Genomic DNA, 16436 nt, shown 5'->3' with positions numbered 1-16436 from the left:
CGATTTCGTTGCGTTTTTTATTTTCGCGAGTGTCGTTCGAAGTCGTCGGATTATTCGGAATTCCGTCGTTTCTCTGCCGTCCGAGTCCGCCGGAAATAATCGAACGTTTTAATTCGCGTTTCGGGATCGTCGCGTAAAATATCGTTCTTTTTTAATAATTAGCATATAACTGCGTCAATTTCCACGTTCTCAGACGTGACGGCTGTCTCGTGCGTGGTCCTGTGCGGAAAGGTGCCAGGATCGCATAACAAGAACTGCCCAGATCATTTGACTTCACTGCGCGTGGAAGGGTGCTACCATGACGTGTCGGTGGCGAGGGGAGATGATTCTCATTGTAGAAAGCTCGCTTTCTACTTTTCGAGGATCTCTCTTCTCTCTGTCGAACACTATTCAACTAGCCACGCGGGGAAAAGTCCTTAATCGGGCAAATCGAGTCAGTTGTCCGGCTCTGAACGCGTCGAGATAACGCGGTTATCGCGGAAATAATCGGGCGTTAATTCGCGTTTCGGGATCGTCGCGTAAATTATCGTTCTTTTTAAATAATTAGCATATAACTGCGTCAATTTCCACGTTCTCAGACGTGACGGCTGTCTCGTGCGTGGTCCTGTGCGGAAAGGTGCCAGGATCGCATAACAAGAACTGCCCAGATTATTTGACTTCACTGCGCGTGGAAGGGTGCTACCATGACGTGTCGGTGGCGAGGAGAGATGATCCTCATTGTAGAAAGCTTGCTTTCTACTTTTCGAGGATCTCTCTTCTCTCTGTCGAACACTATTCAACTGGCCACGCGGGGAAAAGTCCTTAATCGGGCAAATCGAGTCAGTTGTCCGGCTCTGAACGCGTCGAGATAACGCGGTTATCGCGGGCGATTTTTCCACGAACAAATTCTGTCGTTACGTAACGTTTTCGGGAGTGACGTATTAAATATCGCGCGATTATAGTTATTCGCGTATACGTGTGCCGGTGGAGTTGTGTCGAGCATCGAGGGAGCTAACAATCCGAGAGGACAGCCTGAGAGGATGAGGAGGCCTGGGAGAGGCATCGGGCGCCAGCGGAACAACTTTGGGGTAAATATATATATATATATATAAGTAATTTTAATTTTTGCTTATACTTGAGTTGTTTTATTTCATTATAGTTTTGAAATAATAATTAGAAAGAAATAAGTAATTTGAAATTTTATAAAAATTATTTTTCAAAAAATGTATAATTATTGAAATAAATGTCTAATTGAGTGATGAATAAGAAGTTTGATGTGCGTAAGAATTATTTAATATCAAATTATTTATTTATATGCTTCAGGAGATAACGACGCGCAAAGTGTCGCATCGAGGGAGCTGACAACCCGAGAGGACAGCCTGAGAGGAGGAGGAGGCCTGGGAGCGGCATCGGGCGCCAGCGGAACAACTTTGTGGTAAATAAAATATTATTTCTTATTTTGTGGAAGAGTAATTTTTTTTGTTTATTCTTGAGCCTCTTTATTTCACCATTTGATTTGAAAATAATAATTAGAAGAAAAGGAGTAATTTAATCTTTTATAAAAATGGATTTTTGTAAAGATCTTTATCGGATAATGTATAATTATTTAAGGAAACATCTAATTGAGTAATAAATGAAATGTTCGATGCGATAAGAATTGTTTTAAAATATTAGATTTTTTGAACACTGTTTTAATATGGATTTTATAATTTGCTTGTTACAGAATCAACGCAGCTACGTGGCAGATATAATTCCGCTGTTGCGCATCAGGGTTGGTGAGTGATAAATTAAATATATCTATTGAGGTAATTGACAACTGGAGTTTGCTAGTTAAAGTAGTAATATGACGTAAGATCTTAATATACCTATATATTTATTGTTATGAAATAGAAGATTTTTTCTTAGTTAGTAATCTAGATAATTATTTGAGAATTGATCAGTTTTACATCACTTAAAAATAATTTTGAATTAATATATTATATGAAAAATTATTTTAATAATTTGTAAAAAAAAGAGGTATTTTTACCAATTCTAATTGTGTGGAAAATTTTTTATCCCTTTCGGATCTTACGTCATTCGCATTTATCTGAATTTTTCATCTCTGCATGCTTTGCGCTCTTGAAATAAGAATCGACTATGAATACCGGCCTCGATATATGATATGTATATAGACATCAGTTGAGTCATCTTACTATAACAGTATTCTGTGTATAATAGTAGGAAATAGTAGTGATTAAAGGAAAAAAAAAAGAATTTTACAAGACAAATGTCAAAATATATTGGGCTAAAATATAAAATATTTTATGTCAAAACAGATAAGACTAAGATATAAAATATTTTATAAACTAAATTAATGTCTCGACAATTGTGTTTTAATTCTTTTAAAGCAACTGGAGAAGCCAATTATGTAAGAAGAATCATATGGTTTCATAAAAAAATTGATGATATTAAAAAGAGAATAGTATATAAATCCAGATAAAATGTATGTGGATCTGAATCGATCAAACTATTTTACTACTATGTTAAAAGTTTCTCGGTAGCTTCTTTCTTCGAACACCATATATACGTAAATTCCTAGGAGGAAGACTACGGGTTTTTAACGCTGTCTATTACTCGTTATCTAGTAGTCATGTCTCGTTGCTTGCCGGAGTATATTCGTGCGCTGTTCTCGTATGCCGGGAAGTGAATCGCGGAATCGAACGTGTTGACTTTACGCTTTCTTATCTGCCGTTATATTTAGCTTAAAATTAATCATAATCGTATATAAATAACAGTGTTGTATTTGATTCAGAGATTTCTTCACGTTTTTATCGGAAAAAATCCGTGATAAATGAGCTTTTTTTCTTACTTTTACTCTTAACAAATATATAGTTATATTACGTGCATCAGTAAGGTGATCAAATACACATTTTTTTACAGATTTTTATTAAATAATAATATTTTATTAAATAATAATATTTATGCATTAGTTCCACGTTATTTGTTATATACGAGTAATATTCGTTTTTCTCTCTATTAAATAACATGTGCAATTTAAATTTTTTAATTATTTTACTTTTTATCTTTCACGGCAATTATCGTTTCTTTATTAGCTACAACTAGACTCTTGTCGGCACTTTGTTAGCTATAACTAGAATCTTGTGTGCGCATAGATATATATGTATGTATGAATAAGCAAAACCGGAAAGAATATTTCTCTTGTAAATTTCCTTATCTAACGCAAACCGGTTAAGATGAAAACCTGATAATCAAGCAATTATACCATAAGATTCTTTGATAAATGTTTCATGATATGATTCATGATAAATGTTCAAATAATTATGATAAAAACAAATCAATCGTTAGCTAGTCAAAAACGATTAGCGAACATTTATAAGAAAATTTATATCCTTAATGTTTATAGATAAACTTGTAGATAGATCTCGTAGATAGATTATACATTTTTGACAGATATATAGAAATATAGATAATGCTTATAGATAGATTATACATTTTTTGCGATTATCGTAGTTAATAATTATAATTAACTAATAAGTGCAACGGCATTAAAACGTGAAAGAAGTGGCATTAACAAATAGCAATCCAATTTTATTGGATTGTTATTTATAACCAGCTGCAATTCAACTTGCAAATTTCATGAGTAATCGTGAGAACGTATTGTTTGCTTTCGCTCTTACAAAGTCTGTGCCTGTAGACAATGGCCTTCGACAACGCTAATTCCGGAAGACTCTGCATGTTGCTATGCTATTGCTTCGATGTTTTCTTCATCGGGACTAGTAATTTATAAGATTGACCTTACATTAACGAACGCGCGTTATTTGAATCGAACAGTAAACCTCTTTATTCGTATAACATATCAAGCTCAAACGAACTCTTTAGCAATTTATTGAAATATCATCAATAGTAATTTTTCTCTTTAATACTTTCAACATATTCAAAATTCTTAGCGTTCCTCATTTATATCTCGCTCGCAATCTGTTCCAATGACATATATGCAAGATGAAAGTGTCGTTCTGAGGAATATAGAAATGTTAAGAATATGAAAGTTTTATTGTAATTCTTAGCTGAGAGAGAAAGGATGAAAGATTATCTTATTCGATTGAAATATCGTCAATATTACGGCAAGAGTGAGAAGTTACAAGTACATGATGCTGCTCTGAAAGAGAACGGCATTAAACAAGTCTCGCGTTGAATTCACTTCGCATTCCTGGCCGCTATATATGTCCGTCTACAGGGATTCCCGATTTAAGGAATCTGCTCGGCTTATCGCTACGCGAATATCGTCTGTCTGACGTATTGCTTGATAATCCGATGTCGAAAAATGAAATTTCAACACATCGGGTCTGTTTGCTGAATTGGCTGCATTCAGAGTTTATCTTTTTCCTTCCAATGTAAAGTAAAAAAAAAAATAGGAAGCGTGTGCTACAGTGATGGCATAACTGAACATGATTGATCGCTTATCGTAGAGCTTGGCAGATCTGCTCAGTGGGAGTGGGTGTTGTTGTCGAGTCGAAAAGATAAACTCTGAACCATCAGTGCAGTCAGTTCAGTAACAGAAAACAGATCCATCCTGTGCATCGCGATGGTATATCCGTAGAATGACGCGACTTCTAATATTCGATACGGTATTATAAATGAGGAGGATTGCGTTATTCTAGAATAAGACCACACTAATTCAATGGAATTAATCTTTGTATGTATAAGACTTTTGCTTATAATCGATTTCTCACACGCTTTTTATAAATTGTTTTACATTTTACGTATAACATATCGCATCCCGAGAAGAATACTGCGACAACTTAAAAAATTCCGATTTTGAGTTAAGCACATGAAAAGTATACTTGAAATGTTGCCTACGTACTATAATAGTGTTATCTATGTGCAAAATCCGCTGCACGAAGCGGAAATGTTATTCTTTTAAACCGGTTATGTTGCGGTTTCCTGGATGAAAAGTGTTATAAAGGAATTGATAAATCACAAATGAATCACAACAGACCTCTTCAAGAAACAATATAAGTTTCATCATAACAAAATATAATTGTAATTGTGTTAGTTATCTCACAATTTAAAAAAACTGAATTAAATTTGTTTTTTCTTTCTCCTGAAAACTACGAATTTTTAAAATTGTTTTTAGTTTTTAGTTGTTGTGACAGTATTCTTCTCGGAGTGCGATATTTTAAAAAGATTGCCGTTGCCTACATTCAAGGGGTTTAAAGTCTCTCTCTATTATTTGTTATAGTAGATCGAGGACCTATTTTATCGAGGTACTTTCTTATCGATGTAATCAGTCTTCATGCTAATATGCATTCGCGTGTTTTATTCATTTCAAAAATAGGCTGATCCTTTGCTTTTCAGACAAAACCGTTGCAGAATCCAGCCCGTTTCCGTAATCGACAGTTTCGCTCTGGACACACATAGTTGTTTATCAAGCGAGACCAAGTTTGTTTTGTGAATTCGCATCGATAGTTTAACAATGTGTCCACCAAGTATCGTACTTTGGTGCTACGTGCTTCTGCTCGTTGCTTCGTCCTCGAAGTCCTTGGAGTCTCTGAGAAATTCTATAAACAACGATGAACAGAGAGGCAACCCGACAGTGCAGCATGATCTTTTTGTAAACTCTATGAAAGATCGAGACGACGAAGTGTACAATTTGCGCGAAAATTCTACCAAGAATGACGACAAAACGCGGCACGAACCTTATATTAATTCGAATGAGGCATGTGACCACGAGACCTGCATTCAGCTCTGCTGCCCTTTCGGTGATCGTCTAACGTCAGGGAAAAAGTGCGTCGCTGGGCAGAATAATTACTCTTTTCCAGACGTCTATAATCAAAACAATTCCGTGAGTAAGAAGCTGGACGAGTTATTTCAACTGACCGTCAACCATCCGTGCGTTCTGCAAGGAAGTGCGCACCGTATTCTTGATCCCGACGAGTACTCGTTTCTCGTCAACGGCTCTTTATATTATCGAGATTCTGGCGAGCTCGTTCCATCGACGTCTTACTGCCTCGGCGCCTTCGATCGGAACACTTATGATGCGGTTATTTGCTTGGATCAAATTGGCTTTCCAACATATATACCCATATACCTCCTGCTGACCTTGCCGTTCCTGGTGCTGACGTTTGTGATATATTCCATATTGCCCGAGCTTCGAAACCTACACAGCTATACGTTGCGCGTACAAGTCGCCTCGTTATTCACCACAAACGTGGTTATATATTTCATCCAAGAGATCCCTGAATTATCTGAATGGCCATATTGCATTCCATTGGGTACAGCATGTGTAAATTATATAATAATGTAGCAATGTAGCTTCTATTTATAAGACTAGATATATCCGCGTATACGATCTTTAAAAGTTTAAAAAATAGATAATATTTAAATTCTAAGTGTACATATATGTGTACATATAATTCACATTTGTGTGAATAATTTTTTTATTTAAACGTTGTAGAAATTATACTGTGCCATTTATTAAATTCATTTTCATCTTGTTACAAATTTGCAATAAAGGAAGATTGAGAAAATCTCATAGAGAAGCATAATAACGATAAGTTTTATTTATTAATTCTAATACATGACGATTAACTCATTATTATTTAATTTATTATTATTTTCCTTCCAGCCTACATTTTTCATTTCTCAATGTTAGCGGCTTGCTTTTGGTTGAACGCAATGTGCATCGACATTTGGTGGACGTTCAGGTAAGCTGTCAAAATGTTAAACAATAATTTGTTGTTGGCTAAATATAAATCGCTCTTCACAGAAAACTCGATTTACAATCTGCACACGGAAAGAAAAAGAAAAGGAAAATCATGATATACTCTATCTATGGATGGGGAGTCACTTTCATTCTCACAGCTGTCTGTGCTATCATGGATCATACTTCCGGCATACCGAAAAACTGGATTCGACCGGAAATGTGCAAGAAAAAATTTTGGTTCGGTCGTAAGTGACAATGAAATCTCTACTAGCGGTGGTGGAACATCTTACTAAAGTCTTGATAAATATAACTTTCAATTAAAACTATACGAAGAATCCATTTTCCATTTTAGCGATTGATGCATTCTCAGTGTATTATTACGGGCCCACGGGTGTCGCTTTTGCTAGCAACTATTGCTTCTTCATCGCCACGGCACTAGCGATTCTGTACCATAATAAACATACTGCCCATCAGCTGAGAGACTCAGAGAGCCGGTCCTACGATAAAAAAAAGCGCAAGTCCGTAGAATTCATAGTCGAAAGAATTAATCTCATCCAATGCAATTCGCGACAAATTGCATATGCAATTTATCGATATACTTCCCGTTTTCACATAAAACAAAATAGTCGTGCCATGTATAGATAAAAATATTGTTACTTGTTTAAATGAAAAAATATGATAACTTTTCAACAACATTTGTTTTCATAAATGTTTTTCTAATACTGCTAGAAGACACTATGTATCCTATTCACAGTAATGACTGTAATAACAAATGATACAGAAATGTATTTGCTCACAGGTTTAGTATGTATCTGAAGCTGTTCATTGTGATGGGAGTAAGCTGGAGTTTGGATGTAATATTGTGGTTCGTCAACACCAGCATTCCCATACCGACGACCATTTGGTATATCAGCTACATGATAGACATTTCGCGAGCCTTCGTCATTTTCATCGTATACGTGTGCAAAAAGAAAGTCTTGCAGCTGTTGCTAAAACGATTCGGTTGGCAGGGTCGCGGTCCGTTTGGGAATGTTTCATTATACACTCATTCTACTACGTCCTCGAATATGTCCCATCGGAACTCATCGACATCGGGAACATCCATGAAAGATATCGATCCTTCTGTCAGTCAGCAGACTGATCCTAATGTCGAATCCAATGCAAGATTATAGGAGAATTCTATTATGGATGTTAATAGTTAATTAGCATCATAATTTAATTCTCCAATCAAGGATTGATCTTACATTATTATGTCTCCCTTTGGCTATACTGATTTGTATATTTGTAAAACATTCCATGAAAGTCCCGTAAAGTTTATATGTAGTTATTATAGAATTGTTACGTTACATAAATATATGTAAATCGCTATTAATATGTTATATATAATAATAAAGAAGTTTCTTAAGCAATTTTTGTAACTTTATACAAATACCTATTTATGCAAATTGTAAGAATACTTTTTTAGTATTATTTGTGATTATTTAAGTTATTGGAAGTTACGCTCGAATTTACACAAAATCAAGTTTATATGAAATTTTTTATAATTCTCTCTTTAAACAAACTTATCAAGATCGGCATGTCATAGCTTTCCTATGTGGATATCTTTATACATGACAATCTTAAGGGAATATAATTAGAACGCTTTAGCGAATAACTTTATATTTATTTATTTTACTCAAATGGAAGGCAATCGATAAATTCGCAACAAATAAAAATAAATAACACTCTCTCTAGCAATAATTACGTGATCGTTACTTAAGAGTATATCATTACAATAAATTCAATGATACTTAATAACAAAAAACTTATATGTATACCACTCCTCACGCGCGCGCGCACACACGATGTTCATACCAAATGTGTGTGTGTGTATTTATGTGTATGTGTACGATGCTATTGCATCTTTTTATCGTTTTTTCCTCGATGCAATTGCGCGGTTTGTTATATACTCGATGAAGCTATGTATATATGTATAGATGCGATCGGTTTACATACGTTACAGCTTGCTTAGCTGCCTTTACTTCGTCCTCGATTCGCACTCGCGAGTCATAAAGACTTACTATTCATACGTATACGCACATACACTGCAGAGATGCACCAAACACGACAGATTACCAGATTCGCACAGCCTGACAGATCGATCAATCATCGGCAGAATCATGATGAACGACTCGAACTTAAAATAATTACGCGATTGCAACGTCTCCAAGCATGATGTACGTTGCGACGCGAGTTCGATAAGATAGGGACGCGGCGTTCTATGATATAATATGATCTTTAATTAATTAGTCGCCTTTTAATTACCCTAAATAAATTCATTATGTCAAGCTCGCTACTACAAAACACACACAATCTCTTTCATTATATTTTACATATATATATGTACAGTATTTTACAGAGAACAATAAAATCCTTATTGTCATGAGGCAACGGATGGTGAGGAGTGTAATGATTTTCTAACATGATGCTTTTGTAGCAAGGGATATTTTTTTCTTTTTGGCACCTTCGTTTCTCACCCCGATGCCATGTTCCGTTTGTCGTGACAGACGAGTTTGCAGGCCGTGTTTGTTGTTTGCTTTAAAAGCTTCATACAACGGCGGGGAAAAGCAATATGGAAGCGATATCTTAAATGCAGATTAGCAAAACGCGATTTAAAAAAGCGGCTTTTACGCGGAATCAGCTACGCTGCAAATTGATCAATAGCTTATAAGCCGCCTTCCTACGAATAAAACGATATCTTCGACCGCGCAACTTGTAGAATATATAAGCGATCGATTCCTTTGGCACGACAGATAAATTATGAAATTTATAAAATTTATGGAATCGATGCTTATGAGCAAAATAAAAAAAAAAAGACGAATGTTTCTGCAACTGGCTCTGAGAGTCAAGGCAGGGGAGGGAAGAAGAACAGGAAGGCGAACCGGTTCCTTTAATTAAATGCATTGAGTTCCGGCTTAATTATTTCCGCGCGTATCTCGACGGATTCGGCGATGCGTTACGGCGCACGTTCGCGCTCCTCGTCTCCTCTGTCAGGCTCTCGCGCACACGGAACATGGCAGTACCTCGAGGTCTTTAGAATTCTCCATGAAGCGTGAATATGTTTGGAATGTTGCATCTTTTTTTTTCCTTTGTGCTCTTTCTCTGGTGAATGCGGGAGAAGAAATGTAACAATCGCGGACCAATGTGCCGTTTCACTAATGAGATTGTGGGAAAACGCTTTACTAATTTTTCTCTCATTCGAAAAAACTAACAACTTAAATACAGTACATTCTCTCTCTTTCTTTATTCATACTACATAACACCAGTTCCGCGCGGAACTAAAAAAGCTCGCAAGGAAAAACAACACTTCGAGGCACGTCGGTTGCGAGGAAAATTCGGAACGTTGCGGCATTATTACACATGGTTCTCTAAAAAAAGAATAAAGATTAACCGCGACGTTTCTTTTCTTTTTAGAAAAATCGCTGCGTATTGGGGTTTCGATTAGCACCATCGCTGTTCATAAACGTTGACACATGCACTCATATAAACGTATCACATGCACTCGTACAAGGGAACCTCAAGTTGGTTGTAATTTTAACAAACTGTATTCTTACTTCTCTGTATCGTTACTTGTTACATTTCATAGAGACAACAATATATTTAAAAATTGTAAATAATACAAACTTTTAGATAAAATATCTAAAAAATTAGAAATAGATATAACATTCAGATATTTTTTATGCATTTTCTGAAAGTATTTTTGTGAAACTTTTACCCCAGAAATATAATTTAACATCATAATGTAATAATGTAATTTTGTTAAAATTAATCCGAGGCTTCCTCGCTTTTTCTCAGGCAAGCACCCGCTCTCTTTAAGACACATCTCTCTCACACACACATACACACATACACTTGCTCTTGTTACCGAGCTCGGCAGCGCGGTCTTTCGTCGTTATGTCGAAATCCGAAGCCGCTTGGTCTTCGAGGAAGCGTCTTAGAAACGTTTCAGTGCAGGACGACGCGTTTCAACGCATAAAGCAACTCTCGCCTGACATAACGTTCCGAGACGAGATCCTTCGATTCGCGTAGCGATTGCCCGTCGTGCGATGTGCGTTGGCAGCTCGCGATACGCGTGGCTTCGATCTCCCTTGTTCGTACAGTTTGGAAACATGGAATGTCACAAAACAACAAAAAGATTACTAGTCGCGGTGGAAAGATCGAAGGACCGCGCCGTGGCTAAAACCGATCCCGGTGGCAATTGTGTAACTCACTCGCGCGCGCAGCCGTTTCCTACGATTTCATCGCTATTATAATGATTATCGATTAAAATACGCAATAATTCCTAACATCACATGCTCTGTGGCTTAGAAAATATGTATAGCTGCGCTGGAAGGCCCCCGAACTCGCGTATCCGTACGTTACACGACTCGCAGACGTCAGGCGCACGTATAGAAGTATATTTTACATATGTGTTTACGTATGTATATGTATGCGTATGTATATCTTTACAATAATTATCGTTATATTAGATTCTGTAAGTGTATAATTATGCAGTTATGTTACGATTAATTATGATTGAGGGAAAGGGGCAGGCATTTGGAAAGAGGGGATTATCCGCGAGGATCATATACGCAATGTCTCTCGTCTCCTTGCTTTGACACACACGCTATTTCTCACAGTTATTAAAACTCAAGCAACACACGACTGGACAGTAAAAACTAGCTTAAAAAACCTGTCGTAAGCTGACTCTTTGGAGAATTTTGAAAGTTGATTTCGGTCCCGGAATTTTTCTTATAGGTCCTCGTTCTTTTTGTATACGAATGGTCGGCCGCATCCTCATGGACGCACATCGCTATTTCAGATTTTAATTCGCACGACGAGATGCGTGACGAAACACTTTACATATATTTATCAGACATTATATTTTTGATGGAACGATCGATCAAAAGAACGACATGCGTTAGCATTCATTGATCAAAGAAGACCGAAAGATGACACGCGTGTCACTGGTCCATAATTTGACAGCCTTCTCGTTCTTAATTGTTAATTACGATAACGATCGCGCGTGATTATGTATTTTTTAAAACAGTAGGTATGCTTTCGAAATCAACATTCTCGTCTTGACGCGCGCGTATAAGTACACATTTGATATAATATCGATTAGATGCATCAGAGGCAAGGATGTCACGAAACGGCTTATATAAAATGCATTGGACAGACCAAGTGGCAATGCAACGATCTTTCTGCCCGCTGTTTCTTCGTCTATTTCGAATTATGATTTTTTATTACCTGCCGAGGATTAAGTACATAACGCCGGATTGCGAGAGAGTATCTCGGGCTAGGTCGCGAAGTCTACCTTGTCCCAGGTCATCGGAGATGATAGGTCGGACGACATTTTGAAGTCAGTGTCCTCCATGTTAAAGAGATCAAACGAGTACTGACTGCTGCCTAATAGCGGGTCATAGATATCCGTGGTGGATGAGAGATTAATCGACGGAGTGGTAGAGTGATGATTGGGCGATGACAATATCGCAGAAGGTGGTGGCGATTGCGGCATCAGGGAATCTAACCAATCGGGATCATCCATATCCATCGGCATATCGCAGTCTAGTTGACCGAAGTCCATTGGATCCAATGTTTCCAAGTCCAATCCTAATTCCTAAAAAATAGAATATTAATTTGAATAATTCCACATGTGTTATCGATTATATCAAAATTTATTTTAACTAACATGCTAAAAAAAGTTTTCCTATTCTTAATTCTTAATTCTCAAATTTCTTTTTACGGAAACGTACTTTAAGATCCAAATTTGCATTGTCCGAAGAAGTCACTTCTTGTGGCGGTTGAGGATCCGGAGAAGCTTGTTGCATCGATTGAGGACTAAGCAACATCGCGGCATCCAGCTCCGCTTCGGATGTCAGGAGATCCGTGCTGAAGGGGGTAATTTCCTCCTGCTGTTGTAGCTGTTGAATTCCGCCGGGTAACTGAATGGAGAACGCGGTTAGCGGCAATGGCGGCGGTGGCGGTGGTGCCGGTGTTGACGGGCTCGAACAACCGCTCTGAGACACTTCCATCGGTATCGGACTGATCGGACTCATTGGACTGCCGGCCGTAAAGATTAACGATTGAGTTGGACTGTCTGCCGGTGCGGTAAAGACCAGATTCTGCTGTAGTTGGCGATTTGGAGTCGTGGGAGTGGCTGGATCTTGTGCGGCACTTGGTGGTAGTTCCCCATTCTTGATGAGGATCTCCAACACGTCATCAACTACTTGACTCTTTATGTGATTCTTCTGGACCGGCTCGATCTTGACCTATAAGTAAAACGCGCCAAGTGACAAAGCAATTAATAAAGCGTTAGAAGAAATTAAACTATAACATTACAATATACACACTGATTATAAAATTATAATATCATAAAATTCATTTTAAAATTATAATTCTGCTCTTTGTAGAATTATAATAAAAAGTAATCGCACCTTTAGTAACTTAGCAGCTTCGTCATATTGCGGTGGTGGCGGTTTAATGTCTTCAGTAGTAGTGATAGCTGTTTGCTGTTGTTGCTGCTGCTGTTGCTGTTGAACCTGCGCCTGCGCTACAAGAGCACCAAGCAGCGAGCCGTTTAACTTGGTCGGTTTCGCCAGATTTAGAACGATAGCCGTAGGTATTTGGACAGTAGTACTGTTCTTGGATTGATTTTTCTTGTTGTTAATCGCGGTCAAAGTCGCAGAGTCGAGAATGGCGGTTGCATTGTTTGGTTGCGCTTGCAAGAAGGCCGCGAGACTCGCCTTCGCATTAAGTTGTTGAATTGTAGCTTGCTGTTGCGTCTGTTGTTGGTTCTGTTGTTGCTGCTGCTGTTGATGCTGTTGTTGTTGCTGCTGCTGCTGTAAATGCTGAAGCTGCTGCAAATGTAAAGCCAGTTGTTGCTGCTGCATTTTATTGTGTATGTGTTGCTGGAGCGCCAGCTTCTCGGCGCGCACCGTCGCCGGCTGAGTCTGGCGGATCTGCTGGAGCTGTTGCTGCGACTTGTATAGCTCGCGTTGTAATTCCTCTATTCGTTTCCTCTGCACCTTGATGATATCATCTCCTGAAACACGAACTGCGTCGTAAAAACACCCACGTGTGCCGTCTCTCGAATCAACGACCTCGCTCGAAAGTCTCTCATTGCCTCTCGCGCGCACACTTAAAGTGGCGCTCAATCTAACAAGGAGATATCGAGATGACGTTTTACCTGGCGGACTCGATGGGTCGTCGTGCTCGCTATTGTGGGGCGAGGCCGTTCGCGGGCTGTTCGGCTCATCCTTCACGATACAGCCCGGGCTCTTGACCTGAGAGCTACAGTCGTCCGTCGCCATCGGGCCAGGCGTGTCCATCAGGATGTGTCCCATGTGCGTCACATGTGGTCCATTAGAGTTAGTGGTCGTGTTGTTGCTGGACGACTCCGTGAAGGGTTTCAGTCGCTCGATCAGCTGCGGCTTCGAGCCCGACACCGGCAGATTCCGTCGTTTCAGTTCCACCTTGAGGTCGCTCACTGCAAACGCGATACGGGAAATTATTTTTCTTCTCCCAACGGATCTTCTCCGATGCAACTTCAATATTCATACCTTTCATCTCTTCAAGTTTGCCCAAAGGCCTTAATGGAGGCTGTTCCGAAGGATTGTTCGAAGAATTCGACGGAGCCGGGCTGGCGGCGTTTGCGCTACTTCCGCTCACACTACCAGCATCGCTTGCGCCGCTACTTGTGAGCGATAGCGGTTTCTGCGCGGCCGGCAAGATGATCTGTGGATACTGAGAGAAAAAGATTTTTTAATCTTGTATTTTTATATATTTTAAAAGTAAACATTTAGAAAAAATTATATAATTAATAAGCTTTTTTTAGAAACAATTAATGGTTCTATCTGCATGAAATTATGAGGATACGTAATATAATTTTTTTTTCGCTTGCAAAAAGCTTCGCTATAATACACGCATCATCACCTTGTGTTGCCACTCGAGCTGCCATTGAAGGAACAGCTGTTGCTGTTGTAGAAGCAGCTCGTAACTGGTCTCACCGGGCTGCGCGCCGCCGAGACCGGAAGTGCTAGACACCGGCGTCTTCTGCGCGTTTGGCGGGCCCTATAAAGAATCGTTACGTAAGGAAAACGTAAAAATGCAACGTGAGCTTACGATCATTCGTTCGCAACAGTTGTACGCGATTCGCAACCCGAACAAAAGCCCGAATAAACCCCGCCTTTGTGCATCTCGCTTTACGTAATCCTGCTCGCGACCCGTGAACAGATTTGAGATATATTTCCTGACATCACTGTCTGGCGCCCGGTGCATCGGTGAAGAGGCGACCAAGGTAGGTAGGTGACGTAGCTCCGGTTCAGGCCGGGCCGAGTGATAAATGATACATCAAGATGTTTTCTGCGCCCTCATTTGCACGCCCATTCCCGGCTCGCTTTCACACCGGCCACGCTATATCTCGGGTGTTTTGGATCGCGCGAGCTGTTCGGGGGCCCGGCGGCTCGATTCGGCTCGGTGTCTATCGGGCCCCGAGGAAGAAGACCCCGCGCAGCCCGCTCCCTGGCTTCCTCGCTCTTAGGTGCAATTAGCGCTCGAATTACTCAGAGCTAACGAGGTGGGGCCCCGAGTCTTCTCCCTCCTCCCCCCTCTTTCTGGGGAGATCGCGAGAGTTAATCACCCGATACGATCTCCCTCCGAGACTCCCTCGGGGCCCGAGGCCGGGGCTCTCTGCGCTTCTTCGCCGCTCTCCGCGGCGGCCCACGGGAGCCGAGATTCACGGTCCGTGCTCGTTTTTACTTCGTCCTCTTCCTCCTCCTCCTCCACGGTCACTTCTTCTTGCTCTCGTGTCGTCCTTTTTGCTCGCCTCGTCTTTTTGCCTCGCCGGTTGCCACGCCGAAATGCGGCCCTCCGTTAGCCCACACTGGCCGGCGCACACTTCACCACGGGAACTAGTTTGTAGTGCTACCCGGCGGTCCCGAGTACACGATAATTATCGCGCGCCTCTGTGTACACTCTGCTCGTACCTTGGACCGAAAACTACTTTACGCCTAGCGTTTCATCCGTTTATTGAACTCGCGCCTCTGTGACTAAGCGGAACATTTCCCGCAAAATCTTTTGTCTCGAGTTTACCCTGAAGAATAATTAAAGCATAAATTGAAAATTTTTTATGTACTAAACGAAAGTATTAATAGGAATTATATAAAAGAGAAAGCGTACACACAGGGCAAGAGAGAAGGATTATAAATTCTTATTTCAGTAGTAATATCCGCTAATTCTCAGACCAATATATTATCGTCCTAAATTAATTACTAAATTAAAGCTTGAACTGACTTGAATTCGAACGCATATGATGTAGAAGTCAATTTAAGTTACTACTGCTTGTGATTTAATACTGTACTGCAAACTTTTTTTTAAAATATTTAACAATGAAAATAGTGTGCTAATTCTCGATCAACAATCAAACTGCCTTACGCAATATCTATTACGTTTAAAGATTCACGCGATGAATCGGTGAGCGTGAACAGTGATGTCAGAATCTCGATTGCTTCAAGAATACTCTTTAATAACTTCCATCGCGATTCAATGGCCGTTCTGTGAAGACATAATGCCCCGCGTAATAAAATCGATACCTCCCGAGACGAGAAAGCCAACAGTATCATTCTGCAACTCCGGTGATAAAAGAAAAACGACATAGGCGCTCTCGCCCTGCTCTCCTTCGTGCAAGTCACACAGAATGACACAGTTGTTCTCTCTCGTCGCCGAAATGTTGACA

At 39.5% G+C, this 16436-nt stretch overlaps 3 protein-coding genes across 12 annotated transcripts in view; 2 read left to right on the top strand and 1 right to left on the bottom strand.

Moving 5' to 3' along the window:
• Positions 1–38: 38 nt before the first annotated feature.
• The window catches only part of LOC139822486 (peroxisomal membrane protein PMP34), a 223599-nt gene continuing 207201 nt past the window's right edge, over positions 39–16436 (top strand). Inside the window, exons 1-3 of the mRNA XM_071794243.1 lie at positions 39–1067; positions 1303–1414; positions 1703–1754. The gene's annotated coding sequence lies outside the window, so the exon portion shown is untranslated. The remainder of the gene's footprint in view (positions 1068–1302; positions 1415–1702; positions 1755–16436) is intronic.
• Positions 2609–8091, top strand: LOC139822484 (G-protein coupled receptor Mth2-like). Of its 8 annotated transcripts, none has more exons than XM_071794239.1 (7): positions 2609–2872; positions 5222–5243; positions 5335–6251; positions 6605–6683; positions 6746–6927; positions 7035–7200; positions 7482–8091. In XM_071794239.1, exons 3-7 carry the CDS (start codon positions 5453–5455, stop codon positions 7852–7854), a joined length of 1599 nt encoding a protein of 532 aa, XP_071650340.1. In that variant the 5' UTR covers positions 2609–2872; positions 5222–5243; positions 5335–5452; the 3' UTR covers positions 7855–8091. The 8 variants fall into 8 exon arrangements, with proteins under 8 accessions (XP_071650340.1, XP_071650337.1, XP_071650339.1 ...); XM_071794238.1 differs by lacking the exon at positions 2609–2872 and adding an exon at positions 4367–4604; XM_071794235.1 differs by lacking the exon at positions 2609–2872 and adding an exon at positions 4367–4672.
• LOC139822483 (uncharacterized) overlaps positions 8334–16436 on the bottom strand; it is a 161062-nt gene continuing 152959 nt past the window's right edge. For 2 of the 3 annotated variants that reach the window (XM_071794228.1, XM_071794230.1), the window contains 6 exons: positions 14636–14773; positions 14263–14446; positions 13890–14189; positions 13138–13757; positions 12457–12972; positions 8334–12320 (listed from right to left, as the gene is read on the bottom strand). In XM_071794228.1, the coding sequence (XP_071650329.1) occupies positions 12000–12320; positions 12457–12972; positions 13138–13757; positions 13890–14189; positions 14263–14446; positions 14636–14773 (2079 nt within the window). In that variant the 3' untranslated portion in view covers positions 8334–11999. The remainder of the gene's footprint in view (positions 12321–12456; positions 12973–13137; positions 13758–13889; positions 14190–14262; positions 14447–14635; positions 14774–16436) is intronic. The other variant, XM_071794229.1, reaches the window with a different exon arrangement.

This window comes from Temnothorax longispinosus, chromosome 11 (genome assembly GCF_030848805.1).
Source record: "Temnothorax longispinosus isolate EJ_2023e chromosome 11, Tlon_JGU_v1, whole genome shotgun sequence".
NCBI classification, from domain to species: Eukaryota; Metazoa; Arthropoda; class Insecta; order Hymenoptera; family Formicidae; genus Temnothorax; species Temnothorax longispinosus.
The sequence above is the reverse complement of the archived record's forward strand: the minus strand, read 5'-3'. Positions and strand labels throughout refer to the sequence as shown.

Excerpts from the sequence above, each read along its gene's own strand:
- LOC139822484 (XM_071794236.1), top strand. The coding sequence starts at position 5,453 with ATGTGTCCACCAAGTATCGTACTTTGGTGCTACGTGCTTCTGCTCGTT. Across the intron at positions 6,684-6,745 it reads GACATTTGGTGGACGTTCAG|AAAACTCGATTTACAATCTG; the intron begins GTAAGCTGTCAA and ends CGCTCTTCACAG. Across the intron at positions 7,201-7,481 it reads TACGATAAAAAAAAGCGCAA|GTTTAGTATGTATCTGAAGC; the intron begins GTCCGTAGAATT and ends ATTTGCTCACAG.